We start from the raw sequence: 24,795 nt of genomic DNA, 5'->3' as shown, positions 1-24,795 counted from the left end.
AGCAGGAGCTAGGACATATGACTATATGAGCTCTTGAAGAGATAAGAGACATAAAGTATACCGCTCGACCATTTGAGCTCTCGAAGAAGAAAATCGAAAGCGAATCACACAACTCACAACTCACAGGTACTTGTAGTGGTGGGCTGGGCCGAAAAATAGAGTCCTCCACAAACTTGTACAGTATGGGCCGTTACAGTATCCCAAAAAGTTTGTCTAGTTTTGCAACTAGCCCGCTACCTATGTTTGAGACCATCAGCATGAGTAAATTAAACACACGATACGCTGCAGCCTGCATATATACGGGTTTGTCTACCGCGCCAAGTGCCAACTAACACAGTACTTCCTCCGTCTCAAAATACATGTTTTTTGCACGTAATTTGATGTGCAAATAAAACATACTTCTATACATTATTTTTCAAATTTTCTTTTCTGAATAAAAATATAATATACATATTTTTATTCAAAAAAACAAATTTTGAAAACTAATATATAAACATATGTTTTATTTGCACCTCAAATTACGTGAAAAAGTCAAAGTGACGTATATTGTGGGACGGAGGGAGTAACATTTATAAATTTGAATGATTAGTTTGAATGATTGTTTTGTCAAGGGGTATAAATCAATAAAAATCATGTAAATTCATACTCTCTCTGTCTCCTTCATTTATATATAGTTTTTTTGACAGTCCAACTAATTATATACATTTCAAAAATAGTATACTTTTATAATATAAAACATCATTACACCATCTACTTCCTTCAACCATCTCCCTTCAATAATAATATAAATATTATTATATTCACTATTTTTCTCCACCATCTCAAATTTATTATTAGATTTAAATAGGTTACACCACTATCCCATTTTTCATCTAAATTTACTCATTTTTTACACTTTTTCCTGATCTCCGTGTCCCAACCAACTGTATACGAATGATTAAGACGGAGGGAGTAGATTTTAGTACTTATTATGTGTCATTTTATAAAAACCGTGTTAACAATAGCAATAAAATCTTTGAAATCTTTTACAAATTTTTTAAATTTAGAACCTATTCCAACAAATTTATGTGATTATCGAGATTTAAAATTTTGAGAAAAAGTAGATTAAATAATAATTTTGATTATATGAATTATTCATATTTAATGTTTTAAAATAAATATTAGATTTAGTTTTGTAATTTTTATAAATTAAAAACATTTAATTATACATTATAACAGATTTAATCTTATAAATAATATTATTTATAAAACAAATCATTAATAAAAAACAGCTAATATAATTTTTTAATTTCTAAACTATAACTTTTTAACCTAAATACTATTAATTAATATATAAATAAATCATTTTATTTGAAATAAATATTTTAATATATTTAACAATTAACTTAAATCAATACCAATAGCCAATTTATTGAGTTAGGCCAAGTTATTATCGCTGCCGGTGATACTCCCTCTATTTTTTTTATATGACATATTTAATTTGGACACGTATTTTTAGATAGGTTGACCGGATAGTAAAAAGTATTTTTTTAAATTAATTTTTTATGAATTAAAATTCTGATTACATATTTCTATTTTAAGAAAGAATTTTTCAAAAATAATAATTTTAACTACCGGATTTGCTAAAAAGTAAAATATCATATATTAAAAAACAAACGGCACTGGTTGTCTCTTGTCTATGATAAAAGTTTAAGGATTATCATAAAATAATAATTCTAAAAATTATAAACACTTCACCTTTGCTTATATAATCCACCTCCCCGCCCATAAACCCTAGTTTGACTGACTAGAAACCCTATTTCTCTTTCTCCTCCCCTGCGGCTACGAATAACAGAGGAGAGCTCTCTTAAACACTTCAGGTAATTATTTCAAGTATATGTATATCTGTCTATAAAACTGTATCTACTACTATTTGTTGGTTTTCGATTTGATTTCAAGTTTTTTCCGTAATTGCCCAGTTTTGTTTGAGAACTTTAGTATTAATGGGTTTCTTAAAGTTTTAATTGTCGAGGCTTTCTTTTTTGTTGGTTTTGCAGAAAATGCTTCTGTTATTTGAAACCCCTGCTGGGTTTGCTCTTTTTAAAGTGTTGGATGAGGGGAAGCTCTCCAAAGTTGAGGTAATTAATGATTTTTGTTCTCTGTTTTGCTTGGTGCTTATAGTTATTTATCTAATTTCTTTCTCGTTCAAATTTATTTGGGTTTGGAGTACGTTGGGACGTGTTATGTGACAGGTTTTTGATGTTTCAGGACTTGTCAAAGGAGTTTGATACTGTTGACGCAGCTCGAAAGGTTCTTAATCTCCCTTCTGTGTTCTTGCCTCTCCCTTTTTTGTTATGTGTGTGCGTGTCTTGATTGGGGTGCAGGTCAATTTGTTTTGCATCATTGTTTTTATATACACGAAGATATTCCACATTTATTTCTTTAAAGTAAAATTTTATATGATAATGTGGTTTATATGTGCATATTACATTTTGCCTGATTCTGATACTTGAGAGAAGTTATTTTTGGGATTGATTTATACTATTGCACTTGAATAAATTTTGGGATCTATTTTAAAGCAGTTAGCTGTGTAGCAATTTATTTTTTTGTGAAATTTCTGTCATTTGTTGTTGTAGCTGGATTATAAATAACGGTGTACCTGAACTTGCACAAGAAAAAAAAAAACTTCTAATTGATTGTAGGTTCCTCGATTGACTTTTACTATTGAGTTATTGTGCTTCAAACTCTTAATGCATTTGTTTATATTTTAATCAGATTGTGAAGCTTAAAGCTTTTTCAAAGTTTGAAAACACATCAGAGGCATTGTCAGCAGCCACCTTGTTAATTGATAGCAAGCCTAGCAAAGGTTTACGTAAGTTCTTACGTGCACACTGTGATGGCGAAACCTTAGCCGTGGCTGATTCCAAACTTGGAAATGCAATCAAGGAAAAACTTGTAAGCTAATATTATTAATTTATTACGGTTGCCAGGCCTCATTTTTTTTAGTTTGTTCGCTCGGTCTGTACTTTGCTCACACATATTGTATAAACTTTTGCAGCAAATTGACTGTTTCCACAATAATGCTGCTATGGAACTGATGAGAGGTGTGAGAAGTCAATTGACTGAACTAATATCTGGTCTTGGAGCTCAAGATTTGGCGCCGATGAGCTTGGGTTTATCTCACAGTCTTTCCAGATACAAACTTAAATTCAGCCCTGACAAGGTGAAACTCTCATCACATTAATTTTTGCTTACTTTTCCTCTTCTGCTAAGTAGAAGTTAGCAATGAAGGACAGACAGTTGTTTATAATACAAAAAAAAAAAAAAAGAGAGTAAAAGAATGTACACTGTACAGCCACTGGTCTATGAGGTCCCCTGGTAAACTTGTATGTATGTTTAAGCATCACGACTCTGCCAAGATGTTGTGGGACAAGAAGCACACTCCCTTGTTTAGCAATGTCTAATCTTAAGAAACTGATGTAATAAGAAGTTGTCCACCTTGGCTCACTGAAGAGTCCATGGACCGACTTTCTTTAAATTTTGAATAATTTTACCTGGCGTACAATTTTTTTTATGTGCTTGTTATTGAAAGCATAAATAACACAATATAATAACTGACTTCTTTGAATGATACAAATTGGATTAAAGAAAGTGCTATTCTGTTGTAGTCATCCACTTGTATCAGGAATTCAGGATGCAATAGAATAGATCTAATTGTATACCTTTGCTCATGGCTTGGAGTTAGCAGTTCTCCTTACCCCTTGTTTATTGTTTAAGTTGTGATGGTCAATTTTTCTTGTGAAACTGTGTTTTCTCTTTCTGATTGCTTTTCAAAACAGTGATATATCAGTTCTGTCAGTTGCATAATTTTGTCTTGTGTCAGTCATATTCTTTTTTTAAATTTTTTGTTGCGGGACAATTTTTTCATCACCAATTGCATATACCTTGGGTCATAATACCTGTACGCTATGTTACTTTGACTCTTAATTTACCTCGAAGTAGCTGTGTTGGACATGGACACTTATTGTTAGGCCAAAACATGTAAATTTTCAGAATATTACCAAGCCCGACACATGGACATGTATCCATGTCGACACTTATAGCCGAGTCCAAGTAACATAGCTTAAACGTGTTTGTTTGCTATAATATTTGAAAATAAGAGGACCAGGTGGCTTGCAGTATAGAATGCATTTTGTTGTCTACATCACTATACTTAATTTCCTTGTCCTATTCAACCTCTACCAGGTCGATACGATGATCATACAGGCAATTGGTTTATTGGATGATCTTGATAAAGAGCTTAACACCTATGCTATGCGAGTTCGGGAATGGTATGGTTGGCATTTTCCAGAGCTTGCAAAAATTGTACAAGATAACATACTATATGCAAAGTCTGTGAAGCTGATGGGTGATCGTACAAATGCTGCAAAGCTTGATTTTTCAGAGGTATACTACAGGGCCATGTTTGTTCTTTTTTTATCATGTGTCCCATATTTTAAGCTCATTTGCTCTAAACTTACACTATATTTTGTCTAAAAGGTTTTTATTTATTAAATTTTATTTACTTTTTGGTCCATTTTATGAGATTAATAAACCAAAGGAGAGTGTGTTAGTAGTCTCCCCAAAATAACTAGAAAGTGAATATTGCCACATTATCATGCATATAACTTCATAGGGATTTCTTCGAGTCATTAGTGTGAAGTAGATATTAAAGGCAATATCACTTGTTACTTCTGTGTAGTAAGTGTCATGTTTCAGGATTCAGAGGGAGGTACATACCCATTCTTCAGATGAGATGATTATGGCGTGTTTCAAATATGTCAGCACCGTGTTATATAAAATCTTTATCATCTCTTGACTATATCGTTAAATATAAATAAGGGATTTTAGTTCTAGCTGTCTTTTAATATTCATGTTGTTTGATGGTACAATTGCTATCCGAATCATTTTCTCATGCTATTCTCTAGACTTGCCCTTTCTCTGAAACTTAAATTCCTGTATTAAGTAGTTAAGTTACGTGTTTGAGTCTGATTTAAAGCTCATCATGAATATGCTCAGGTCTTGTCTGAAGAGGTTGAGGCTGAACTTAAAGAAGCCGCCATGATTTCCATGGGAACTGAAGTCAGTGATATCGATCTGATGAATATCAAAGATCTCTGTGACCAAGTTCTATCTCTTTCAGAGTACAGAGCTCAGCTGTATGATTATTTGAAGAGCAGGATGAACACTATTGCTCCGAATCTTACTGCTCTTGTTGGTGAACTTGTTGGTGCTCGTCTCATTGCTCATGGTGGCAGCTTGCTGAATCTTGCAAAGCAGCCAGGGAGCACAATTCAAATTCTTGGTGCAGAAAAAGCTCTTTTTAGAGCTCTCAAGACAAAACATGCAACTCCGAAGTATGGACTTATCTACCATGCCTCATTGATTGGTCAGGCAGCACCAAAACATAAAGGAAAAATTTCACGATCCCTAGCTGCTAAAACTTCTTTAGCAATCCGCTATGATGCTCTTGGAGATGGGGAAGATAATTCAATGGGGCTGGAGAATCGTGCCAAGGTACTATTGCTGATTACAGTTTGTTTTGTATTTGGTACTTATTCACCATTCTTTGCTCTTACATGTTTGTTTATGTTTTATCTGTCTAGCTTGAAGCACGTTTGAGGAATCTAGAAGGTAGAGAACTAGGTCATTCTGCTGGTTCAGCTAAAGGAAAGCCAAAGATTGAGTTCTATGATAAGGACCGGAAAAAGGGAGGAGGTGCACTGATAACTCCTGCTAAGGTTTGTATTATGCTCGGGCCTTTGTTTCAGTACTTTCTTCATTAACATACAAAATCACCTTGTCAACTTTTGAAGTCATATTTAAGGCCTTAGTTTTGTTGATTCTGATTAATACAAGCATGTAATTTGAATTTTCGGGGTTGTTTGTTGCAAATAATGCTGTTTACGATTTATTTTCCTAAAATTTGGTAATAAGGTCTGCTTTTATCTTCTTATTATATCAAAAAATATCAACTAAAAACTGCTGCAGCTCTAATTCCTAAATTTAGTTCTTTAGCATTTCAAGCATAACAATTTGTATTTAAAATGCAGACATATAACCCATCAGCTGATTCTCTTCTCGGAAAGACCGAATCATTGCCTGAGAAAAAGGAGGAAGAGGAGGTGGTTGTCGGAAAGAGGAAGAAGAAAACAGATGAAATTCAGATTGAAGAAGCTCCTGAAGAGAAGAAAGAGAAAAAGAAGAAGAAAAAGGCAGTTGATGCAGATGAAACTGTCTTGCCACAGGCTGAAGGTGAAGATGCAGGCAAAAAGGAGAAGAAAAAGAAGAAGCGTTCAGCTGAGGAGATTGAGGTTCCTAATACAGAGGCTCTGGAAACAGGTGAAAAGAAAAAGAAAAGGAAGCATGCTGCACCTGTTGAAGAAACTGAATCACCTGCGAAGAAGAAAGATAAGAAGAAAAAGAAAAGAAGTGAAGAATGAGGGAAGCTGGAAACCACTTTGAAATTTGTGGAGTGCTGATCAATTTTTGGTAAGTATGTTTACAAGTAGTTGAGTTTGTACGGTTGAGTGGATTTCGAATTCTCAAACTTATCGGGCAATCTCCGTAGGAGGACCAGGTAGCAAGGGGTCCTTCAGGCACAGGTTGTATATGTTTGCGGTTGATATTTTTAACAGCAAAACATTTGAAGTTAATTGCAGAATTTTGCCTGTTAAATGAATTATTACAGTACCTTTTTATTCTTTTAGTTTGCATTTTTTCTTCTTCCTTTTTTTTTAAAAAGAAAAATATGTCGATGTTCAAACAGAAAGATTCTCAGTCCTTAGACTGAGGTGTGAACCTCGAATTGGGAATTTGGGATAAATATAACCCGAGATCCGACCAGTTCAGTGCAGTAATTTTTTTAACAATGAGGCTTATATGCCTTAAGCATTAGTATCTGTTCTAATATTTTCGGGGTGAGCCAGAGTCGAACCCGGGTGTCCCGGGATAACAGAGGATAAATCCACCACTTGGGCTGTCCAATCGTGCTCCACGTGCTCCAGTGCAGTAGTTTAGTAATCAGTTCATAACGGAGCGGGTACATCTTTCTAGGTCCAACTATTCCTTGCAGCTGGTCACGTAGATTAACGGTTACTAAAAAATTGAAAAATAAATAAGTTAATAAAGTGTTTGAAAAAGAAAAGAAAAATAATTTGTTAAAAGTGTTTTTATTTATTTATACAACTAAAGTGGAGTAAAGTGAAAAATAAAAAAATTAATAAAATGTTTGAAAAAGAAGAGAACCACTTATTTACCATGTGTAAAGGTAGGAAAGCTGTGTAATAGTGTTAGATTGATCAGATTGCTTAACTGACGCTTGCAACTAATTTATTATAAAATTAGTCTTTATTCATTTTTTAAATTTATTTAGATAGAAATGTTAAATATTTGTTTTATATTCGTTGTTTGACAAAGAAAGAACGATTTGCTTAAAAAAGTAGAATTTTATGTATTTTTCTCTAAAAATAAGTTGTTATTTCTAAAAAAATTTATCTATTTTACATGAAATTCGAAATATATTGACATCGAAATATCTAAATTTATATAATTTTTTGATTACAAAGTCCAAACTCTAAAATATTTAGCAAAAAATATATGTCATTCTCACGTGATACACACTACACAGTGGTCACTCTTACAAGAATTACGATTTTACGAACTTTCATTTAAGAAAGATAATTATTTTTATGTTAATAAATTATTCATACATAACACCAAATTGACATATATTAATACTAATAGTAATATTTCAATATTACGTAATATATGTATGAGTTAAGTTCGATGTAGTCCACATATTTACCGTACTGTAGATCACGTATGTTCTGCAACTATAGAGCGACATAAAAATATTGCAAAATGTATAAAACTTGTTATTTTGTGAAATACATTCTGTAAATATATTTCATGAAAAATATTGAAAATCATTTATGTTCGACAAGTAGAACACATATGTTCTGTAATATGTAAATGTGTTCTACAAACTTAACATGTTTTGCAGAATAATGTGTTTTTTAATATTTAACTTGTAGAATGTTTAGGATTGTCAAAATTTTTAACAAAATAATGATGTTTATAGAACATGATTTGCAAAATAACACATTTTGCAATGTTTTCATGCCATTTTCAAAATTTAGGATGACAAATATAGACTGTAGTCCGTATTTATTAAAATTTATTTATTTATAATAATATAATTCCAGGTGCCAATTACATCATCGTACAAAGATCAATTTCTAAAATATATATTTAAAAATAATATTTTTACAACTTACGTTGTCGTTTCTGCACCGTTAAGAGATAGGCTTACATTCCCAGCTTTGCTCAAAGGCGATTCCGGCTCTGCCACTTATGAAAGATGGTTGTAATATTACATACGAATACCCACATGGGTATCAAAAAAGTTGAATCTTTAGCCTCTTTTCATACTCCCCAATTCAATTTTTCATCTGGGTTTTTGATTTCTAAAGCTCCCAGTTTTAGTTTTGGTGTAAAGAAGACCAAGAAAGCTGAGCAAAAGAATATTGGGGTTTTCTTGGGATATGGGAATTGTGGGAAAATTAGTGTTGTCATGAAAGGAGGGTCAGGTGATGGTGGGGTGATTGAGAAAGAATTGGAGTTTAAACCATCATTTGATGAGTATTTGAAAGCTATGGAGAATGTTCAGAGTGTTAGAGATAAGAGAAAGCAAGCTAAGAGCAAAACAAGAAAGGGTGGAGAGGATAATGGTTTGGTGGTTTTGGAAAAGAGTGATAAAAAGATGAGGGTTGAAGATGGTGAAGTTGGTGGTTCGGGGCGAAAGGATTTGGGGTCTGTGGGAAGTGGAGGTGGTGATGATATCAGAAGGTCGGAAGTTGTGTCGCTGGAACGGAGAAAAATTGAGAGTGGGATTGTGAAGGGAGGGGCAAGGAAGATGGGATTTAAGGATAACAGTAGTGTAGGAAATATAGGTGGTTTGAGACGGAGTAGAGGTGATTCTGATGTCGAAGGGACGGAAGTTGGAATGTTGAAACAAGAGAATAAGAGTGGACTAGTGAAGGAAGGTGCTAGGAGGGTTGGAATTGAAGAGAAGAGTAATAAGAGAAATGCCATTGGTTTGGTTCGAGATGAACCGACATTTAGAAGTAGTGGAGATGATACTAAAGTTGAGAGGAATTTGGGAGAATCAAGAAATGGGAGATGGACGAATAATCAGAATGGCGGTGTTAGAGAAACTCAACAAAATGATATATATAAAGGAGAAAGATACAGGGGAAGTTCTAGTTATCAGACAAGTAGAAGGGATCATACTGAAGGTGGAAAGAATTATGCTCAAAGTGCACAGCAAAATGTGAGACGAGTCAGGGTTGGCAAGCATGGTTACGAGGACAGTGGTGGGACAGATAGAGCAGCCTTTAGGGCATTAGAGGAGTATAATTATATTGATGACAAGCCACCTGTTTCACGGGTAGATATGGAGGAGAGAATTCAGAAATTAGCAAAGAGGTACTCGATTTTGACTTCGTTACATAATAATCTCAGCCCTAGAAAAATGGTCCATTTGAAATCCAACAATTGTGATTAAAAAACTATGAGCATGTTTTGAAATTTTATTTGCAGCTTGCTAGTTTGTCTAAGCTTGTGTATGTCTGTCTCTTACAAGAAGTAATCTCTTGTTAAATTATCAAAGATAGATACAAGTAAAACTATAGTTCTATATTGTGCTGTGTGTCTTAGTTTATTTCTCCGGATATTTTAAGGTATCTACTGTAAACATTAGTCTCGATTAAGTTCATTTGTATGCACATCTTATTTCATCTTTCAGGTTTACTAGTTTCAGACTCGGGGGTAATTTTGCACATAATCAAATGCATCATCTATACTTCTTGTTAAGCATAGAATGTGTATGAGTTTAAAGATTGACAAATGATTGCTACATGAAGAAGTTGTGTACATGTATGTTATCTGAGCATGTCTGAAAATCTGATCCTCGAACATAAAGGAGTTCTCTTGGCATTTCAAAACTATATTACAACTTAAATTCATATGCACATAAAATTCTCTTCTTCTATAATTCTATACATATATGCATGCGAGATGCGACAAATATGGGAAGCTATATTTAGAAAGTTCCAAGTATAATTCCGGTATCATGTGTGTAGACTTTCTAGCACTTCTACTTTCTTTGAGCTCCTCAAATGATATTGGCACATAGCGGGCTACCTGATTTGAGGGGCACACATTCACTAGGCCTCCTCATTAATTAATTTAATTGTATAATTGGCATTTGACTTTCAGTGCTGTTATAATCTGTGTTATCTAATCATCAAAGACTGTTTGGTTTAGAGGTTGAGATGCTATAGGTGCAAGTGTCAAGTGTGTGGTTGAGATAGAATTTTTTTATTGTTATATATTATATAAAACTAATATGGTTTTTCTTTTCAAAAAAAAAAAAACTAATATGATTTTCTGTTTTAGAGGTAATTTGTTTTTTTTGTCATGTAATAAAGATGGTTACTTTGACAGTTTAAATGGTGCAGACATTGACATGCCTGAGTGGATGTTCTCGAAGATCATGAGAAGTGCAAAGATTAGATTTGCAGATCACTCAATGCTGAGGGTTATTCAGATATTAGGCAAATTTGGAAACTGGAGACGGGTGCTACAAGTCATTGAGTGGATTCAGGCTCGAGAACGCTTCAAATCTCACAAATTAAGGTACATTCTACATACCTTTCTTCTTTTTCTGTTTTGTTCTCTCAAGGACAAGAATATGACCCGGGGTGCTGGCTATAGGCAGACAAGATCTGCGCCAAAGCCAGCTCTGCATATGACATAAATGTGGTATTGAAAGATGGTTGGCAGGGTGCAGTACCTGCAGGGGTGTAGCCATTGGTGGGGAGGGTTTTCCAAAGCAACTCAAATTTTGAAAGATAGTTAATATGATAATCTAAGAGAGAAGATTTACAAAGAAATGAACCAAAAGTCAAAATATTATCTATCTATATAGCGTTCTTTTATTTGATCTTATAAGTTAAGACAAATAGGCCAAAATTTGTGGAATTAAATCCTAACTGATCAGGCTTGTCCTGCATCAGCCTTTATTTACAACAAAGTTTTGCTAAAACAGAAGTTTCACATTAAAACAAAAGTTCATCTTATAAAGTATCTGCTCTTTCTCAATCTTGCACACAGATCTTTGCTAGCAAGTGTCATGCTTAGTTTCATGGAATGTAATCATTATTCTTTTACCTCTCTCCGCTTCATAAATATTGTATCGACTCCAAATAGTCCTTAAGTGTCAACAGCTTCACGCTTATCTTTAACTAGACATTCGTCCTACCCAGGTTTATTTACACAGCTGCCCTTGATGCACTTGGAAAGGCTAGGCGGCCTGTGGAGGCACTCAATTTATTTTACACGATGCAGGTAAGGGTTGTTCAATTATAGAAATATAGTTATAACAAAGCATGCTCCTTACACTTTTATCAATGGCATGGATGGCGATCTTTCATATGTTTTGAGATCCACCCTAGTGCAATCTTCCACCCTCCAGTCCTCAGTCGCCGGATACAAAATGTAAGATTAACACCTACTATTCATAACAGAAGACAGGACTCACTAAACAAAAATCACAAACTAATATTATTCTTATCATGCCAATTAGCTTTTATCTTATATTTATATTACAGGAAAAACTAATGTAATAAAATAGAATTGTATGTCAGCATGTTCACCCGAATTTTGGAGATATATAATTCATCAACTAACTATTTTTGCTTGTGTTCAATTTTTTACTTTCACAGAAACAGATGTCCACATATCCTGACATTGTGGCCTATCACTGTATTGCTGTCACTCTTGGACAAGCAGGACATTTAAAGGAACTTTTTGATGTGATTGATAGCATGCAGTCTTCTCCAAAAAAGAAATTTGAAACTGGGGTCATTGGGAAGTGGGACCCCCGATTGAAACCAGATATAGTTGTTTTCAATGCTGTGAGTATTCCTGGCCTAGTAATTATTATTTAATTCAATAGTATAATATTTTTATTTGTTGAATATCTGTTTGGTATTGCAACATGAAGTAGCAGCTACGTAGGCTGCCACTTGAGGTTTTTAACACATTTATTTTATAATCCACGGATATTGTTAATTGGAACCAGGCTTAGTAAGAATATTTTGCCATTCAAGTAAGTATCTTTGTGATTGGTACCACTACAAGAAGGTGTCCTTTATAAGATCAATTTAAATTAGTTGGGAGCTTTTACGAAGACGGGGAACAAAATAAACAATTAAAGGTTCTTGCCATAGGAATTTGTGGCCTGTAAACTTCTCTAGCTACTGATATTTCCTTCCTTGAAAACACATTTTGGAATTAAATCTGAAGATTATACTTGTTTATAATGTAGGTCCTTAATGCATGTGTGCAACGCAAAAAGTGGGAAGGTGCATTTTGGGTGCTGCAGCAGCTGAAGGAAGAGGGCCAACAGCCTACTACCACAACTTATGGGCTCATTATGGAGGTACATCTGTTCATGTGTTTATTTTAGTTCCTGTCATGTAAGAGATGTTTCCTTTTGTGAAATATGAATTTCCTTTTGTTGTTAAAGCATTGGTAACAAACTTACAATTTTGTAAATATTTCCCAGCTGTTCAGGTTTCCTTCTCTGAAACCTGATCATTTTTTAATTAGTGAAAAAAGAAGGAAACTTTTCAGCATGTTGTTAACTTTCTTACCGTGTTGTGGTATAAAATTTTAGCAGTGTAGCAGAATATAGAACTCACATACTTTGTTCGGGTCTTTTGTACTGTGCAGTGACGTGCCCACTACTGGAAAAATGCCAACTAATAAAAAAAGAAGCAAAGAGCTCAAACAGAATTATATATCATATTTAGTCTCCGTATGTCGTTAAGTACGTATGTTGTTAATTCTGACATAGTATTTAACGTAATGGTTTGAGTTGAGAATGCCCCGATAACAAATTGGACTTGATGGAGAATGGGAGTGACAATATTAGATTTTTATATACCCAAGTCTTATTAATTTAAAGCTAATATGAATATATACATGAAGCTGTTATCTTTAATAAAAATCTATTGCACAATTACATGTATGTTAACAAGTTTGTACATTAGTTAATAGAAACTTGTTGCTATCAAATACTTGTGAATAACTGTGTTGGTGACTGATGCAAGGAGCTAGAGGATTATTTTAAGTAATAACGCCTGTTACAGCATTAACTGTAGAAAGTAATGCACAGTCATTTGTCACTGTTCAAATAACTAAATTCACAGCCTGACTTGTACAGTTGTACTGATAGGGGACAAATTGGTGCAGGTAATGTTAGCATGTGGTAAGTACAACTTGGTGCATGAATTTTTCAAGAAAATTCATAAATCAGCTAATGCTTTGACATATAAAGGTAATCTAATGAACCTCCTTTCTTCAGATATACTGTTGCACAAGTTTCTGATGGACAATATTTATGATTATTACTTATTTTCTTATGTAGTTCTTGTGAATACCCATTGGAAAGAAGGAAACATAGATCTGGCTGTACGGGTTGTCAAAGAGATGGAAGGAAGAGGGATAATTGGTACCAGTGGCCTTTATTATGATCTTGCTCGAGGCCTCTGCAGTGCAGGGAGGTGCCAAGAGGCATTAATGCAAGTAGGTCCATTTAAGATTGAAGCATGCATGCATATTTTTTGTATTAGAGTACCACTTGTGGCCTTTTTGAGTATAAGAATGTATTGCATTCTTGTAGAGGTTATGCTTCTGGTTTGTTGATGAAATCCTCAGCTTGGAAGTTGAAAAGCCACATCAATGGCTGAATTACACCGATTTAACTCTACAGAGTGGACGAAAAGGCTACAGCCTTGAGGAATAACCTCAGGGTTGCTCTATTCCTGTCCGAGTCCAATTTTCTACCTCAGGAAATTTAAAAAAAAAAAAGGAATCATGTCAAGTGCATTACGATATAATTAAATAATTCCATGTTTTATTTTGTTTTATTTTGTGATTTTTCCATGTAATACCTTCCCGTCTCCCGTTCTTTTCATCACATCTGAGGAATTATCTTAAGGGCTTAAAATTTTCATTGCAGATTGACAAAATATGTAAAGTTGCAAGTAAACCTCTAGTGGTAACATACACAGGCTTAATACAGGCCTGTTTGGATTCTGGAAATATTCAAGATGGAGTTTACATCTTCAAGCACATGCACAAGTTTTGCTCCCCGAATTTGGTGACATGTAATATCATGTTGAAAGCTTACCTGGATCATGAGATGTTTGAAGAAGCTATAGGGTTGTTCCAGAAATTACTTGAAAGTGGCAATCATATTAGCAGTAAATCAGATTACAAGGACAGAGTTATACCCGATAATTATACGTTTAACTTGATGCTAGATGCTTGCACGATTCAGCAGAGATGGGATGATCTAGAATTTATTTACAGAAGAATGCTGCAACACGAGTATCACTTCAACGCAAAGCGTCATCTTCGGATCATACTGGATGCCTGCAGGGCGGGGAAGGTATAACTAATTCACTCATCATGCGTTCTGCATGTTTTGCATTTCTTTTTTCCTTTTTCTGCTGCACTGTCTACAAGCTTTAATTTTTTAAGGAAAACATATTTTTATATAAAAACAAAGGGGTAAACTCTCACCTCTTAATTTTTAAGTCGTACTTTAGTCAATTTTAATGGTGGAAACACTGATCTTGCTAACTGTGAGGGAGAAAGCATGATATACATAGCGGCTTTTAATTTCAGTCCTCATTTAACCTGCTACAGAACATTGGTTATATGAGTCTCTCTCTTCACACATTGGTGATATGATTGGATTGCTTGAAATCAGTGAAATCATTCATATTAATTTATTTGAGCTGTTTACATGTTTATGTAACTGGCAATAAATGTGCTGTAGGATCAGTAACAAACTGGAATACCCTAATTGTCCCCTACTTGGAGAAAAGCTTTGAAGGGTTTGCAGATTCATTACCAGACTATATAATCTAGTGGGGGGTTAAATTTGGTCCCTCAATCCCAATAATGCCACTTCATATATTGAAATTTTAAATCTCTTAGTGTTATGTTATTGGAAAAAACTTGACTGTGTAATGCGAACCCTTCCAATCACATTACAGTTTCCTTCCATTTGTGATCCACTGTCCAAGGCTCACAACACTAGAAGTTTCTACATGTCTCGCATTTTGTACTTTTATGTGATTTTTTATGTTTCATGCAAATTGCAGCCAAGCCTTTACTATGATCGTGCATCTGATCCAATAACCTTCGTGCCTATATTAACATATAAAGTCACACTGATGTATTAAAGTTCCATTTGATTAAGATCTTCAACTATCCTTGCTCATCAGCTCATGAACAAAAAGTTAAAAGTAATATCAGTGGGGTTATTTTCTCATTGATTTACTGGAATCAAATAGGCAAAAGTGGCTTTTGATTTTCTGGATCACACTGACAGTTATACATATACCAGTTCCTTGCTATTGAACACAAATTATGTGAACCACTATTACAAGTTTACAACTCTCATCGCAATTAGTAAAAAATAGTCTAATTCCTTCCAATTTGTGGTCATCATGTTTTATCTGCTACTAATTTTATGCATGGAAATATTTAGATGGAGCTGCTGGAAACAACTTGGAAGCACTTGGGCGAAGCTGATCGTCTGCCACCACCAGTTCTTGTTAAGCAGATGTTTTGCTTAAAATTGGAGCAGAAAGACTACAGTGCTGCTTTTGCTTGTGTTACAAATCATCCCTCGAGCGATTTGCCAGAATTTTCCCAGAAATCATGGTTGCTGTTTTTCAAGGAAAATTCTCATCGTCTACAAAAGGAGAATCTTGTAGGCTTGGTACATGAAATCAGCAATGTATATACTAGAAGTGACTCCCCTAACATAATACTTGAGAATCTAAGCTTTGCTTGTAGAGAATTTTTGAGAAAACATATGAAAGTAGATGATTTTGATCAATCATTAGAAGCTAGAATGACCTGTGTCTGAGGTAATTTCTTGATAATTGTAGGTGGGCACTCCTGTAACATTCAATCATGTATTTGCTTATGATCAACTAATCAGTTATCAATGTAGTGTAACGTGTAACAAGTACATGTGTAAATGTTAATTGTGGATCAGAGTGAATATACCATCAGTCAAAATAACTTAATTATTATATATGATAGTAATTTATCAAAATTAGTACCGTTAGGCAACATTTGGACGATTCTTGTATGTAAATCTGCCGATCCTCCACCAAGTTGGATGATCATTTCCTGTATTTAACATGCGGTTACATTTTGGCCAATTTTAATTGTTTCTTTGAAAAAGTTGAGGGTATGTAACAAAGCCAAAAATAATACTAGTATAATCCAGAATAAAGCAATGCGGATTTTTCAGAGTCGGTTGAAATAATTATATTCAACACTCTAAATAATAGTTTTATAAGTATTTTGTATTCCAAAAAAATAAAAAATCTCGTCAATAATGTGTATATGTACGTGTAAAGATTCGAAGAATACATACACAAGTGAACAACACAGCATGTTAAATAATAGATGTATTAATTTAAGTTACTTTATGTTCCAAATTTATTAAAAATCCAAGCAGATGGGAGAAAGCAAAGTAGGCACGTGTTGACTCAGGTGGCCCTAGAGATAAAGATAAAGTGATAAATCCAAAACAGAGTTATGTCATTTTCATCTAACACAAAAATGGAGTAATAAATTAATTTGGGAATAATATCAATATTAAATTAAAATTAAATAAATAATTAGATCTTGTACTCACAAACATAGTAAAATATCCTTAAACTAAAGCATCATTAGTCTGTGCTAAGCTGTCTGACCCCTGTCTTTCTTTTTCTCTCTCATAACTCTCTCTCTCTCTCGGCCAAACAACTCATTCTCTGTAAACAACTAGCTGTCAAAAGATATATCAACCTTGAACTCAAAACACCCATTGTTTTCAGATCCATTGTATTGAAATTCGAGCCTACCCTCTCTTTGTAATTTACTGTTTTTTTACTGTGTTTCTTTGGCTTCAAGTTTTACTGGATTTGGTGGTAAGCTGATTGAGTTGTCCATGAAATAAGGTAAATGGGGTTTATTAGATTTCTTGATATATGATGAAGATAGAAACCTTTATGTAAAATCTTGATGGGTTTTGTGTTTCTGATGGAGGGTAGTGTTTAATTTGGTTAAAGGGTTTGTAAATTGAGATCTAATTTCGTGATTTTATAGGGGTTTTGAGATTTTCTTTGAATTGGGTTTTGATGTTTATCTTCAGGAGTAAGGTGAAATGGCTGCCGAGTTAGTTAGTGCTGCAACAAGTGATAAGCTGACTGAAGTTGATTGGACTAAAAGTATTGAGATTTGTGAATTGGTTGCAAAGGATCATAGGTATTATTTTGAGCTCTGAGGCTTTTTGTGTTGATAAATTGCTTGATCATTTGTAGTCATGTTATATGATGGTTTTCTGTTATTGAGGTTTAGAACTCGACAAATATGTACTTGATATGTATATGGTATTTGCCTGGGATTACATATGCTGATGTAGTGCTATATACGTGCTAATGTGTGCGTGTTAAATCATGACGTGCAGTAATCTACAATTGATTGATCATGTGCTAAATGATGATTTGGCTAGCCTTTTTTGATTAATCGAAGTTATTTGTGGTTTATAATTGGACATTTATGATCTAATATTTTACGTGTATTGGGTTTTTGTCTGATATCACACACAGATATGTATGTATATGTGTCTCCCCCGACCCCCACGTCTGCCTATTATGAACTAAGTGCTTCTACCTTGCCCAATGGACAATGCCTTATATTTTTCTTTGCGGCGCCAACTCGTAAGAGTCAAAAAGGTGTTACTCATAGTTATATTTATTGCTGACTATGTCCATATCTAGGTCTACCTATGTGATTGATAATTTGATATAAGACAAATAAAGAACGAGAAAGTACGAGGTCTACACGTGAGATTATGTTATTAGTCATTTGTATTTTCTAATCTGGCTTCCTATCTGAAAACAGACTTATCGCTGCACCTTCAAATTATATATCATGTAATCAAATAAACATTGCACATGGCCCTACCGACTAAACTTTCACCTTTTCTTACTATCCACGAAAGAAATTTATTGACCAGGAATTGACATATTATTGTTGTCCTGTACTGCCTTGCGTTATTGTTGCTGTAATTTCTAGAATCGAATTTCCTCTTGATCAAAATTTACAGGCAAGCAAAAGATGTCATTAAAAGTATCAAAAAGCGCGTGGGAAGTAAGAATGTGAATACACAGCTATTTGCTGTTACAGTAAGTACTCTATTACCTGATTCTCCGCCCAATTATGTAAATAAAGATATTATTATATTGATATTTTTTGAATGAGCCCATTTTTGGCATCTATCAGTCTATACTCTAGAACCTTGCTACAAGATCATGAAATTCCTCCATGCATGTGGTCAATGTATTTTTTTGAGTTTGCAGTTACTGGAAGTCTTGATGAATAATATTGGAGAACCAATTCATAAGCAAGTGATTGATACGGGACTTCTTTCCACACTGGTGAAAATAGTTAAGAAAAAGGTTCAATAGATTCTCCACTTCAGATGATTGATTGTTTCTATTGTCACATTTTGTTTTAACAAAAATCTTTTAACCTTCTTATTTACCCCTGATTTATTTTTTTCTGTAACAGTCAGACCAACCGGTGCGAGAGAAGATATTTCTTCTTCTAGATGCAACACAAACGTCTCTTGGTGGAGCAGCTGGGAAGTTCCCACAATATTATTCAGCATATTATGATTTGGTGGTAGGTGCCGATATTTAGCTTTTTGGTTACATACTGTATAGAGTATAGTACGAAGTCCCAGCAAAGGGATGAATTTTCTTCATTTTGCAAATCTTGTATGTTGCCCATACATAAGCAAGATTTGCTTATATATTTGCCTAGTAGATGCACAACAAAGTCCCTGAACTACCACCTACTACGTTACCTTCTTTCCCCTCATAAATATACTACTCCAAGCCTCCCACACGTGTTAAATATGTGGGCATGTGTAACTACAAATTAATCATATACAGATCCTGTGTGGAAACAATTTTACAAGATAAAAAACCATTAAAGTCTAGTTAATGTGGTAAACCAAAAGCAAAAGACATCATCAAGTCTTGGCCTCTTTCTTATTTCTCGTCTCGATTAATATAAGTTCCTTGTTACACTTTATAAATTTTCTGGTGTGAGATACACACAGAAACACACACTCACACTCTTTCTACTTGCTCAATTCTTTAATAATTCAAGTACACACTTTAAAAGCTTTTGTTATTAGAATCAGGTTGAACAAAAAGATAATAAATGATGTATTACTTGCGCCTACAATTAGAATTTCATTTTTTTGGTTGGTTCAAGTAACTACAACTGTCTCATTTATGTTTTTTTTTTCTTTCCATTTTTGACAACATATATTAACATTAAAAATACTGTGGCCAGTTTGAAGGATATATAAGCCATCAACCACTGACTTATGATTTTTCAGAGTGCAGGAGTACAGTTCCCTCAAAGGTCTACTGCAGCAAATAATCCTCCATCCTCTAATGCAAATCAAAATAAGCTGATTAATGTTGAACATGCGTCGTCAGGACAAGAAAGAAATGTGCCACAGCCAGAGCCTCCTGTCATCCCTGAATCCAGGTAACTGATGTGGTGCTTACGCTTAACTTTGTGTGATTAAAATCACTTTCTTTGTCACAAAAGGACATATTTCGACTTTCATTACGGTAGTGGCCCATTTATAAACAAGGTCAGATTTTTTGTGGCAGCTAAATGGTAAACACTGCTGAAGAAAGCATTACCTGTCTTACATAATGACACGTCTCACAATATGCCCTTAGGTGTCAATCTAAACATCTGGATATCGATATGTACATATATGCATGCAGAAGGTATTTAATGTTGTATTTTAATCCTATATATAATATAAGGCGACATTTATTTTCCTACCATGGTTTGATGCCACCACAATCGCGTTTTGTTGCCATGGTCTTCTGCTTCTGCAATGTCATATTGTTTCCAGCTCGCTAAAATCATTATCCCGGGATGTAGTTATTTCTTACCTCTACCCCGATACTTATTCCAGACCATTAGTTTTCTTTCCTACCTAATTTTTTAAGAATTATCACTTCAGCAACAAATTTTTTGAAGAAAGGTGAAAATAATATGTAGTTATTTGATAGACACCCAGTTGATTTGCCAAACAAAATTGAAGTTAAACTTGTAAATTTTTGATATACTTCACAATTCATGGATCTATTTTGTGTCTTAACCTAATTTTGCAAAGAAGAGGGAAACGTTGCATCTATAGATATGCTTTTCTTGACAATGACAATTGATTTTTGTTTGTAGCCAAGTATTTCACTTTTCAACATGCCTTCCTGTAGGGTGGTGAATTTCGAGAACTCTATAGTCTTTTCTTGTGCATGTGTGTGTAACCCATGTACTTGACTATGTATATACTTGAGCTAGAATACTTCCATAATTGTTGTGTAACCCATGTACTTGAATTATGACCAAATTTAAGTGATAGATGTGTTAAAGTACGATCCATATTCGTAAAATTTTGCGGGAAGGCAAAGCTTAACCATTTTTCTTTGAAATTTTATTCCTAATACTATTGTTACTGTTTGTAAAAGCATATGTGGAAATCTAATGGAGGGAAGAGCTTGCTCTACATGCGTTTGTAATGTAGCTCTTTCATTTTTCTTTTTCCATCAGTATTATCAAGAAGGCAGGTGCGGCACTAGAGGTTTTGAAGGAGGTCCTTGATGCTGTCGATAAAAAGAATCCTGAGGTATGTCATTTCATTGATGAGTTTGTGAATGTGTAGTGTTGATATATTTTCTAGTGGAAATACTCGTGGTCATTTTTTTATTATGTAATGTTGATAACATCATATTTGCATCCGCATCCTTGATAAGGCATCAGCCTAGCAGACCTAACTTCTTATAGTTTCAACAATCAACATAGCTAAGAATGATTTTAATATCTAAAATTATATTCTTGCAGGGAGCAAAAGATGAGTTTACTCTTGATCTTGTAGAGCAGTGTTCCTTCCAGAAGCAGCGAGTAATGCATCTTGCTATGACTTCTCGGTAAGGTTGCCTTATCTTTTATATTTACAAAAAAGCATATAATGTGCAATAGCTTTTTTTTAAAAAAAATTGCATGTACTTTGAGCACAAAAATCATATTTGACCCAATGCAGACATCTTAGGATACTATCTTCTTATTATCTGTTCCTGGAGGCACGTTAATATCATATATTTTGCTGAAAGGATTCTTTTTGTTTTTATGCCAAGTTAAAAGCATCACTTTTTTTAGTATTCTTTCAAGCCGCATATTGTTACGTACTTCAAAATTGAATCATATGTAAATATTTTTGTTGAGGAATGAGAAAGAACCTACGTACTCGGGATCTGTTGCTGCATCTATTCGACTGTAGTGAAATCAGTCAGCACATCTGAACAAAGACAGCAATATGCTTTTTTATTTTTATCAAGTAAATGGAGTGACAGCAAAAGCCGACATTTATAATCTAGTGCTAGAAGTGAAATGCTTATTCTTAGCATATATGGAGCTTCCAAGGAACAATTAGATATTGTATTATTTCAACCTGAGAAATTGTGATATATTTATTTTATCAGCGGAGTTGTCACCCCTCAGGGGGTAGTCTTTGGATTCTGATATATTGGTCTAGCTATTTAGTGGTTTGCATTAGAGCAACAAGGCCCAAGTGTCTTGTGTAAAGGTTATGGCTGACAGGTAGAGGCGTAGAGCCTACACTGGAAGCTAATGCCGCTTGAAAAATCAGCAGAAGTGGATTTAGACCTCAGAAGTGGGATACTGGGATGTAGGCACCCGTGAGGGTCCACTTAGAATTGTAATTCAAAAGAACTTCAATCTATTTCTTTCCATTACTGATAGAAAAGAGTTACAATAAGAGTACCATTAGAAAAAAAAAACAGAGAGAGAACAGATTTCATTGTAACTATGTTAAATGTACAGGGTTCAGGATTCTGGTCGTTCCCTATATACAATTTCTTTGTTTCCTATGTATATTTTCTGATGCTTGAGATGTATTTTAGTTAATATTGGCAAGTTCCCATCGGAATTAGCTTATTCTATCATGTGAGTTTTTGCAGCAATATTTTGCTGCTCCTTTATTATTTTATTGGTGAGATCTGTTTAAACTGGAGCTGTTAATTCCTGCAAGAACATATCCCGCTTGTTCTTTAACTGAAAAATTGATCCCGTCTATGTATCTAGTGATGAGAAGGTGGTGTCAGAAGCAGTTGAGCTAAATGACCAGCTACAGAAACTTCTTACCAGACATGATGCACTTATCTCCGATAGGCCAACCCCTACTATAAACCAACTTAATCAAGAAGAGGTGGAGGAAGAAGAGGAAGCCGAACAGCTTTTCCGGAGGTCTGTACATTTGATTTGGTTCTGATAATTTTAAATTGATGCCAGCTAATTATTAACGATCAAATTCAGTACTTCAAAAAGGAGTTTGTCGAAATCTAACTTCAAATTGATACCTGCTTCCAAATTTTGTTTCTGAAATCGAAATAGTTTGCGACTTGGCTCGTTAAATATTCTAAAGTATGGGGCCTAACAAATAACTGACATACATATGACAGGATACGGAAAGGAAAAGCTTGTGTACAGCCTGAAGATGAAAACCCGCAAATAAACCGAACCATAGGTATGCTTGGAGCTTCTGATAGGCTTCACCGTCCACTTATACGGCCACTGAGTGTGGAGCCAAAGCAAGAACCCCTCGCATTTCGACCAGCTGTGCCAGCTGTTAGCATTCCACCACCACCTGCAAAACATGTTGAGAGAGAGAAGTTTTTCCAGGAGAACAAGTCTGATGGCTCTACTCTTGCAGGTCATGTCCGAGGCCTGTCGATACATAGTAGAAGTGCCAGCAGCTCTCACAGTGAAAGTCTAGATTCTAATGACTGATTAAGGTGCCGAGTTCGAGTACTAGGGGGGGTGGGGTTTGGTTTTATTTCTACAGCTATGGTGTTTCATTGCTGATGATACAGGTAAAGGTTTCAAATATGAGAAGTTTCGGTGTTTTCTTTTCAGAATAGGTAGAGGATGTTTACTGCAGTATGGTACTGCTTAAAGGGTCTTGGATGTTGCTCTTGCTTATGTACTTTGGTTTTAGGGGGTCGAAGTTTGGTATATACAGAGTATACTCCAGTTGTGGGATTTTACTTGTTTATGTGATGGCCAGAGATTCAGTTAATGTGTTTGCCTTTGAGTGCATTATATATCTGTAATTACTTCAAAAGGTTTCGTCTTTTCGGGGTGTTGGTCATTTTACTGCATTTTCATTTTGTGGAAAAAGTTCTCCAGGACATTCAAACAGCTGGGCATTTTAATGCATGGGATCACATTTAGGCATATGCGGCTTCTTGTTGGAATTTGTTTAGGTAGATATTGAAATTCCAACTTAAGAAGGACGTTAATATGCAAAAATTGGGTATGGTTATGTGTTATGACTTAGTATAGTACTCCCTCCATCCCAAATTAGATGTCCCCGTTGACTTTGGGCACACAATTTAAGGTTCATTGACCGTATAGTTACATGACTTATTTTTAAAATTTTATTTTTGTAAATAAAAATTAAAATGTAAAATTTTCATTTACAAAAGAAAAAATAAAAAAATAAATTTTGAAAGTAAACGGTCAATGCACCTAAAGTTACGTGCCCAAAATCAACGGGGTCATCTAATTTGGGATGGAGGTAGTATTACAACCCTAAGTCGATAATAAATGAATAAATATTTAGAAAGACATTTTTAAATAAGCACCTAGGAAGCAAGAAGGGTTTTTTTTTTTTTTTTGGCTAATACATGATTGTTTGACGTGGATCTACAGCGATGCAGTTTTTTGAATATACCTCTGTCTTAAGATTATATATGGTGAGTTAAGTTCTATGGAGTACATAAAAACATTGGAGTATTGGAGTACAAAATCATAATTTTTTTAGTTTAATCATAAATAATATCTCTGATTATCCAAATTCATATATAACTTATCATTTATAAGTAGTATTAAACATAATAATCAAATAATCATTAATATCTTTCAACTTTAAAAAGCATTAAGATTATTGTTCTGCTTAAAAGTTATATTGCAGAACATAATGTCCTACGATTTATAAAAGTAATTGTTCTATCTTTTGATTACAATGTTTATGTTGTAGAACATAATCTACAAGTTGTCGGATGTTTACAAATATTGTAGAACAAAAAAATTAAGATTTAAATGACTAGATTATATTGTATCAATCTTGTACTCCAATACTCCAATATTTTTTGTACTCCATAGAACTTGATTCTATATATGGTTATAGAATTTTCAATTTTTAAATTTCTGCTAGAAAGATATGATGGTTGAGTCACGTCCTAAAGACAGTTGGTGTAAATGGTCACTTTTGAGTTTATTTTACGTGATTACATATTTACATGTTATAATAAGCCGGAAATTTATTTTTATAAGAGCAAGTCCAAGAGTGCCTCAAATTGATGTCCTAAGTTAAAATTTAGGGTATTTGTTCAAAAAGACTGCTCCAACAATGTCCTAGTGATGCCTTATATCACTAGGACAAATCTTTCAAGCCCTATCCCATATTTTATAATAAATTCTAATCAACACTCTCTTTCTCTCTCTACTTTA

The 24,795-nt window shown here is 34.2% G+C and overlaps 3 protein-coding genes across 3 annotated transcripts; all 3 read left to right on the top strand.

The window, feature by feature from the left end:
• Window positions 1–1,711: 1,711 nt before the first annotated feature.
• Window positions 1,712–6,727, top strand: LOC108209933 (probable nucleolar protein 5-2). The gene is made up of 9 exons (XM_017381150.2): window positions 1,712–1,859; window positions 2,037–2,117; window positions 2,248–2,289; window positions 2,755–2,934; window positions 3,038–3,202; window positions 4,225–4,425; window positions 5,038–5,535; window positions 5,625–5,759; window positions 6,072–6,727. The coding sequence occupies exons 2-9, from the start codon at window positions 2,040–2,042 to the stop codon at window positions 6,459–6,461; spliced, it is 1,689 nt and encodes a 562-aa protein (XP_017236639.1). The 5' UTR covers window positions 1,712–1,859; window positions 2,037–2,039; the 3' UTR covers window positions 6,462–6,727.
• Window positions 6,728–8,300: 1,573 nt separating this feature from the next.
• Window positions 8,301–16,167, top strand: LOC108209640 (pentatricopeptide repeat-containing protein At1g30610, chloroplastic). Its single transcript, XM_017380651.2, has 9 exons — window positions 8,301–9,507; window positions 10,528–10,719; window positions 11,349–11,430; window positions 11,808–11,999; window positions 12,413–12,526; window positions 13,342–13,426; window positions 13,517–13,674; window positions 14,111–14,542; window positions 15,653–16,167. The coding sequence occupies exons 1-9, from the start codon at window positions 8,381–8,383 to the stop codon at window positions 16,034–16,036; spliced, it is 2,766 nt and encodes a 921-aa protein (XP_017236140.1). The 5' UTR covers window positions 8,301–8,380; the 3' UTR covers window positions 16,037–16,167.
• A 672-nt stretch (window positions 16,168–16,839) lies between these two features.
• LOC108209945 (TOM1-like protein 5) lies at window positions 16,840–23,404 on the top strand. The gene is made up of 10 exons (XM_017381164.2): window positions 16,840–17,123; window positions 17,318–17,430; window positions 18,275–18,353; window positions 18,528–18,626; window positions 18,739–18,852; window positions 19,580–19,734; window positions 20,815–20,890; window positions 21,106–21,191; window positions 22,366–22,527; window positions 22,743–23,404. Exons 2-10 carry the CDS (start codon window positions 17,330–17,332, stop codon window positions 23,068–23,070), a joined length of 1,200 nt encoding a protein of 399 aa, XP_017236653.1. The 5' UTR covers window positions 16,840–17,123; window positions 17,318–17,329; the 3' UTR covers window positions 23,071–23,404.
• Window positions 23,405–24,795: the final 1,391 nt, after the last annotated feature.

Source organism: Daucus carota, chromosome 2, assembly GCF_001625215.2.
Source record: "Daucus carota subsp. sativus chromosome 2, DH1 v3.0, whole genome shotgun sequence".
Classification (NCBI taxonomy): domain Eukaryota; kingdom Viridiplantae; phylum Streptophyta; class Magnoliopsida; order Apiales; family Apiaceae; genus Daucus; species Daucus carota.
Note: the sequence above shows the minus strand (reverse complement) of the source record. Positions and strands in the feature narration are given on the sequence as shown.

What these genes read in the sequence shown, in the direction of transcription:
- LOC108209933 (XM_017381150.2), top strand. Translation starts at nt 2,040, where the DNA reads ATGCTTCTGTTATTTGAAACCCCTGCTGGGTTTGCTCTTTTTAAAGTG. An exon ending in CTGTTGACGCAGCTCGAAAG is followed by an intron (nt 2,290 to 2,754) that starts GTTCTTAATCTC and finishes TATTTTAATCAG; the next exon opens with ATTGTGAAGCTTAAAGCTTT. An exon ending in CAAAGCTTGATTTTTCAGAG is followed by an intron (nt 4,426 to 5,037) that starts GTATACTACAGG and finishes GAATATGCTCAG; the next exon opens with GTCTTGTCTGAAGAGGTTGA.
- LOC108209640 (XM_017380651.2), top strand. Translation starts at nt 8,381, where the DNA reads ATGGTTGTAATATTACATACGAATACCCACATGGGTATCAAAAAAGTT. An exon ending in ATATAGTTGTTTTCAATGCT is followed by an intron (nt 12,000 to 12,412) that starts GTGAGTATTCCT and finishes TTTATAATGTAG; the next exon opens with GTCCTTAATGCATGTGTGCA. An exon ending in GCCAAGAGGCATTAATGCAA is followed by an intron (nt 13,675 to 14,110) that starts GTAGGTCCATTT and finishes TTTTCATTGCAG; the next exon opens with ATTGACAAAATATGTAAAGT.
- LOC108209945 (XM_017381164.2), top strand. Translation starts at nt 17,330, where the DNA reads ATGGCTGCCGAGTTAGTTAGTGCTGCAACAAGTGATAAGCTGACTGAA. An exon ending in CATCTTGCTATGACTTCTCG is followed by an intron (nt 21,192 to 22,365) that starts GTAAGGTTGCCT and finishes CTATGTATCTAG; the next exon opens with TGATGAGAAGGTGGTGTCAG. An exon ending in GCCGAACAGCTTTTCCGGAG is followed by an intron (nt 22,528 to 22,742) that starts GTCTGTACATTT and finishes TACATATGACAG; the next exon opens with GATACGGAAAGGAAAAGCTT.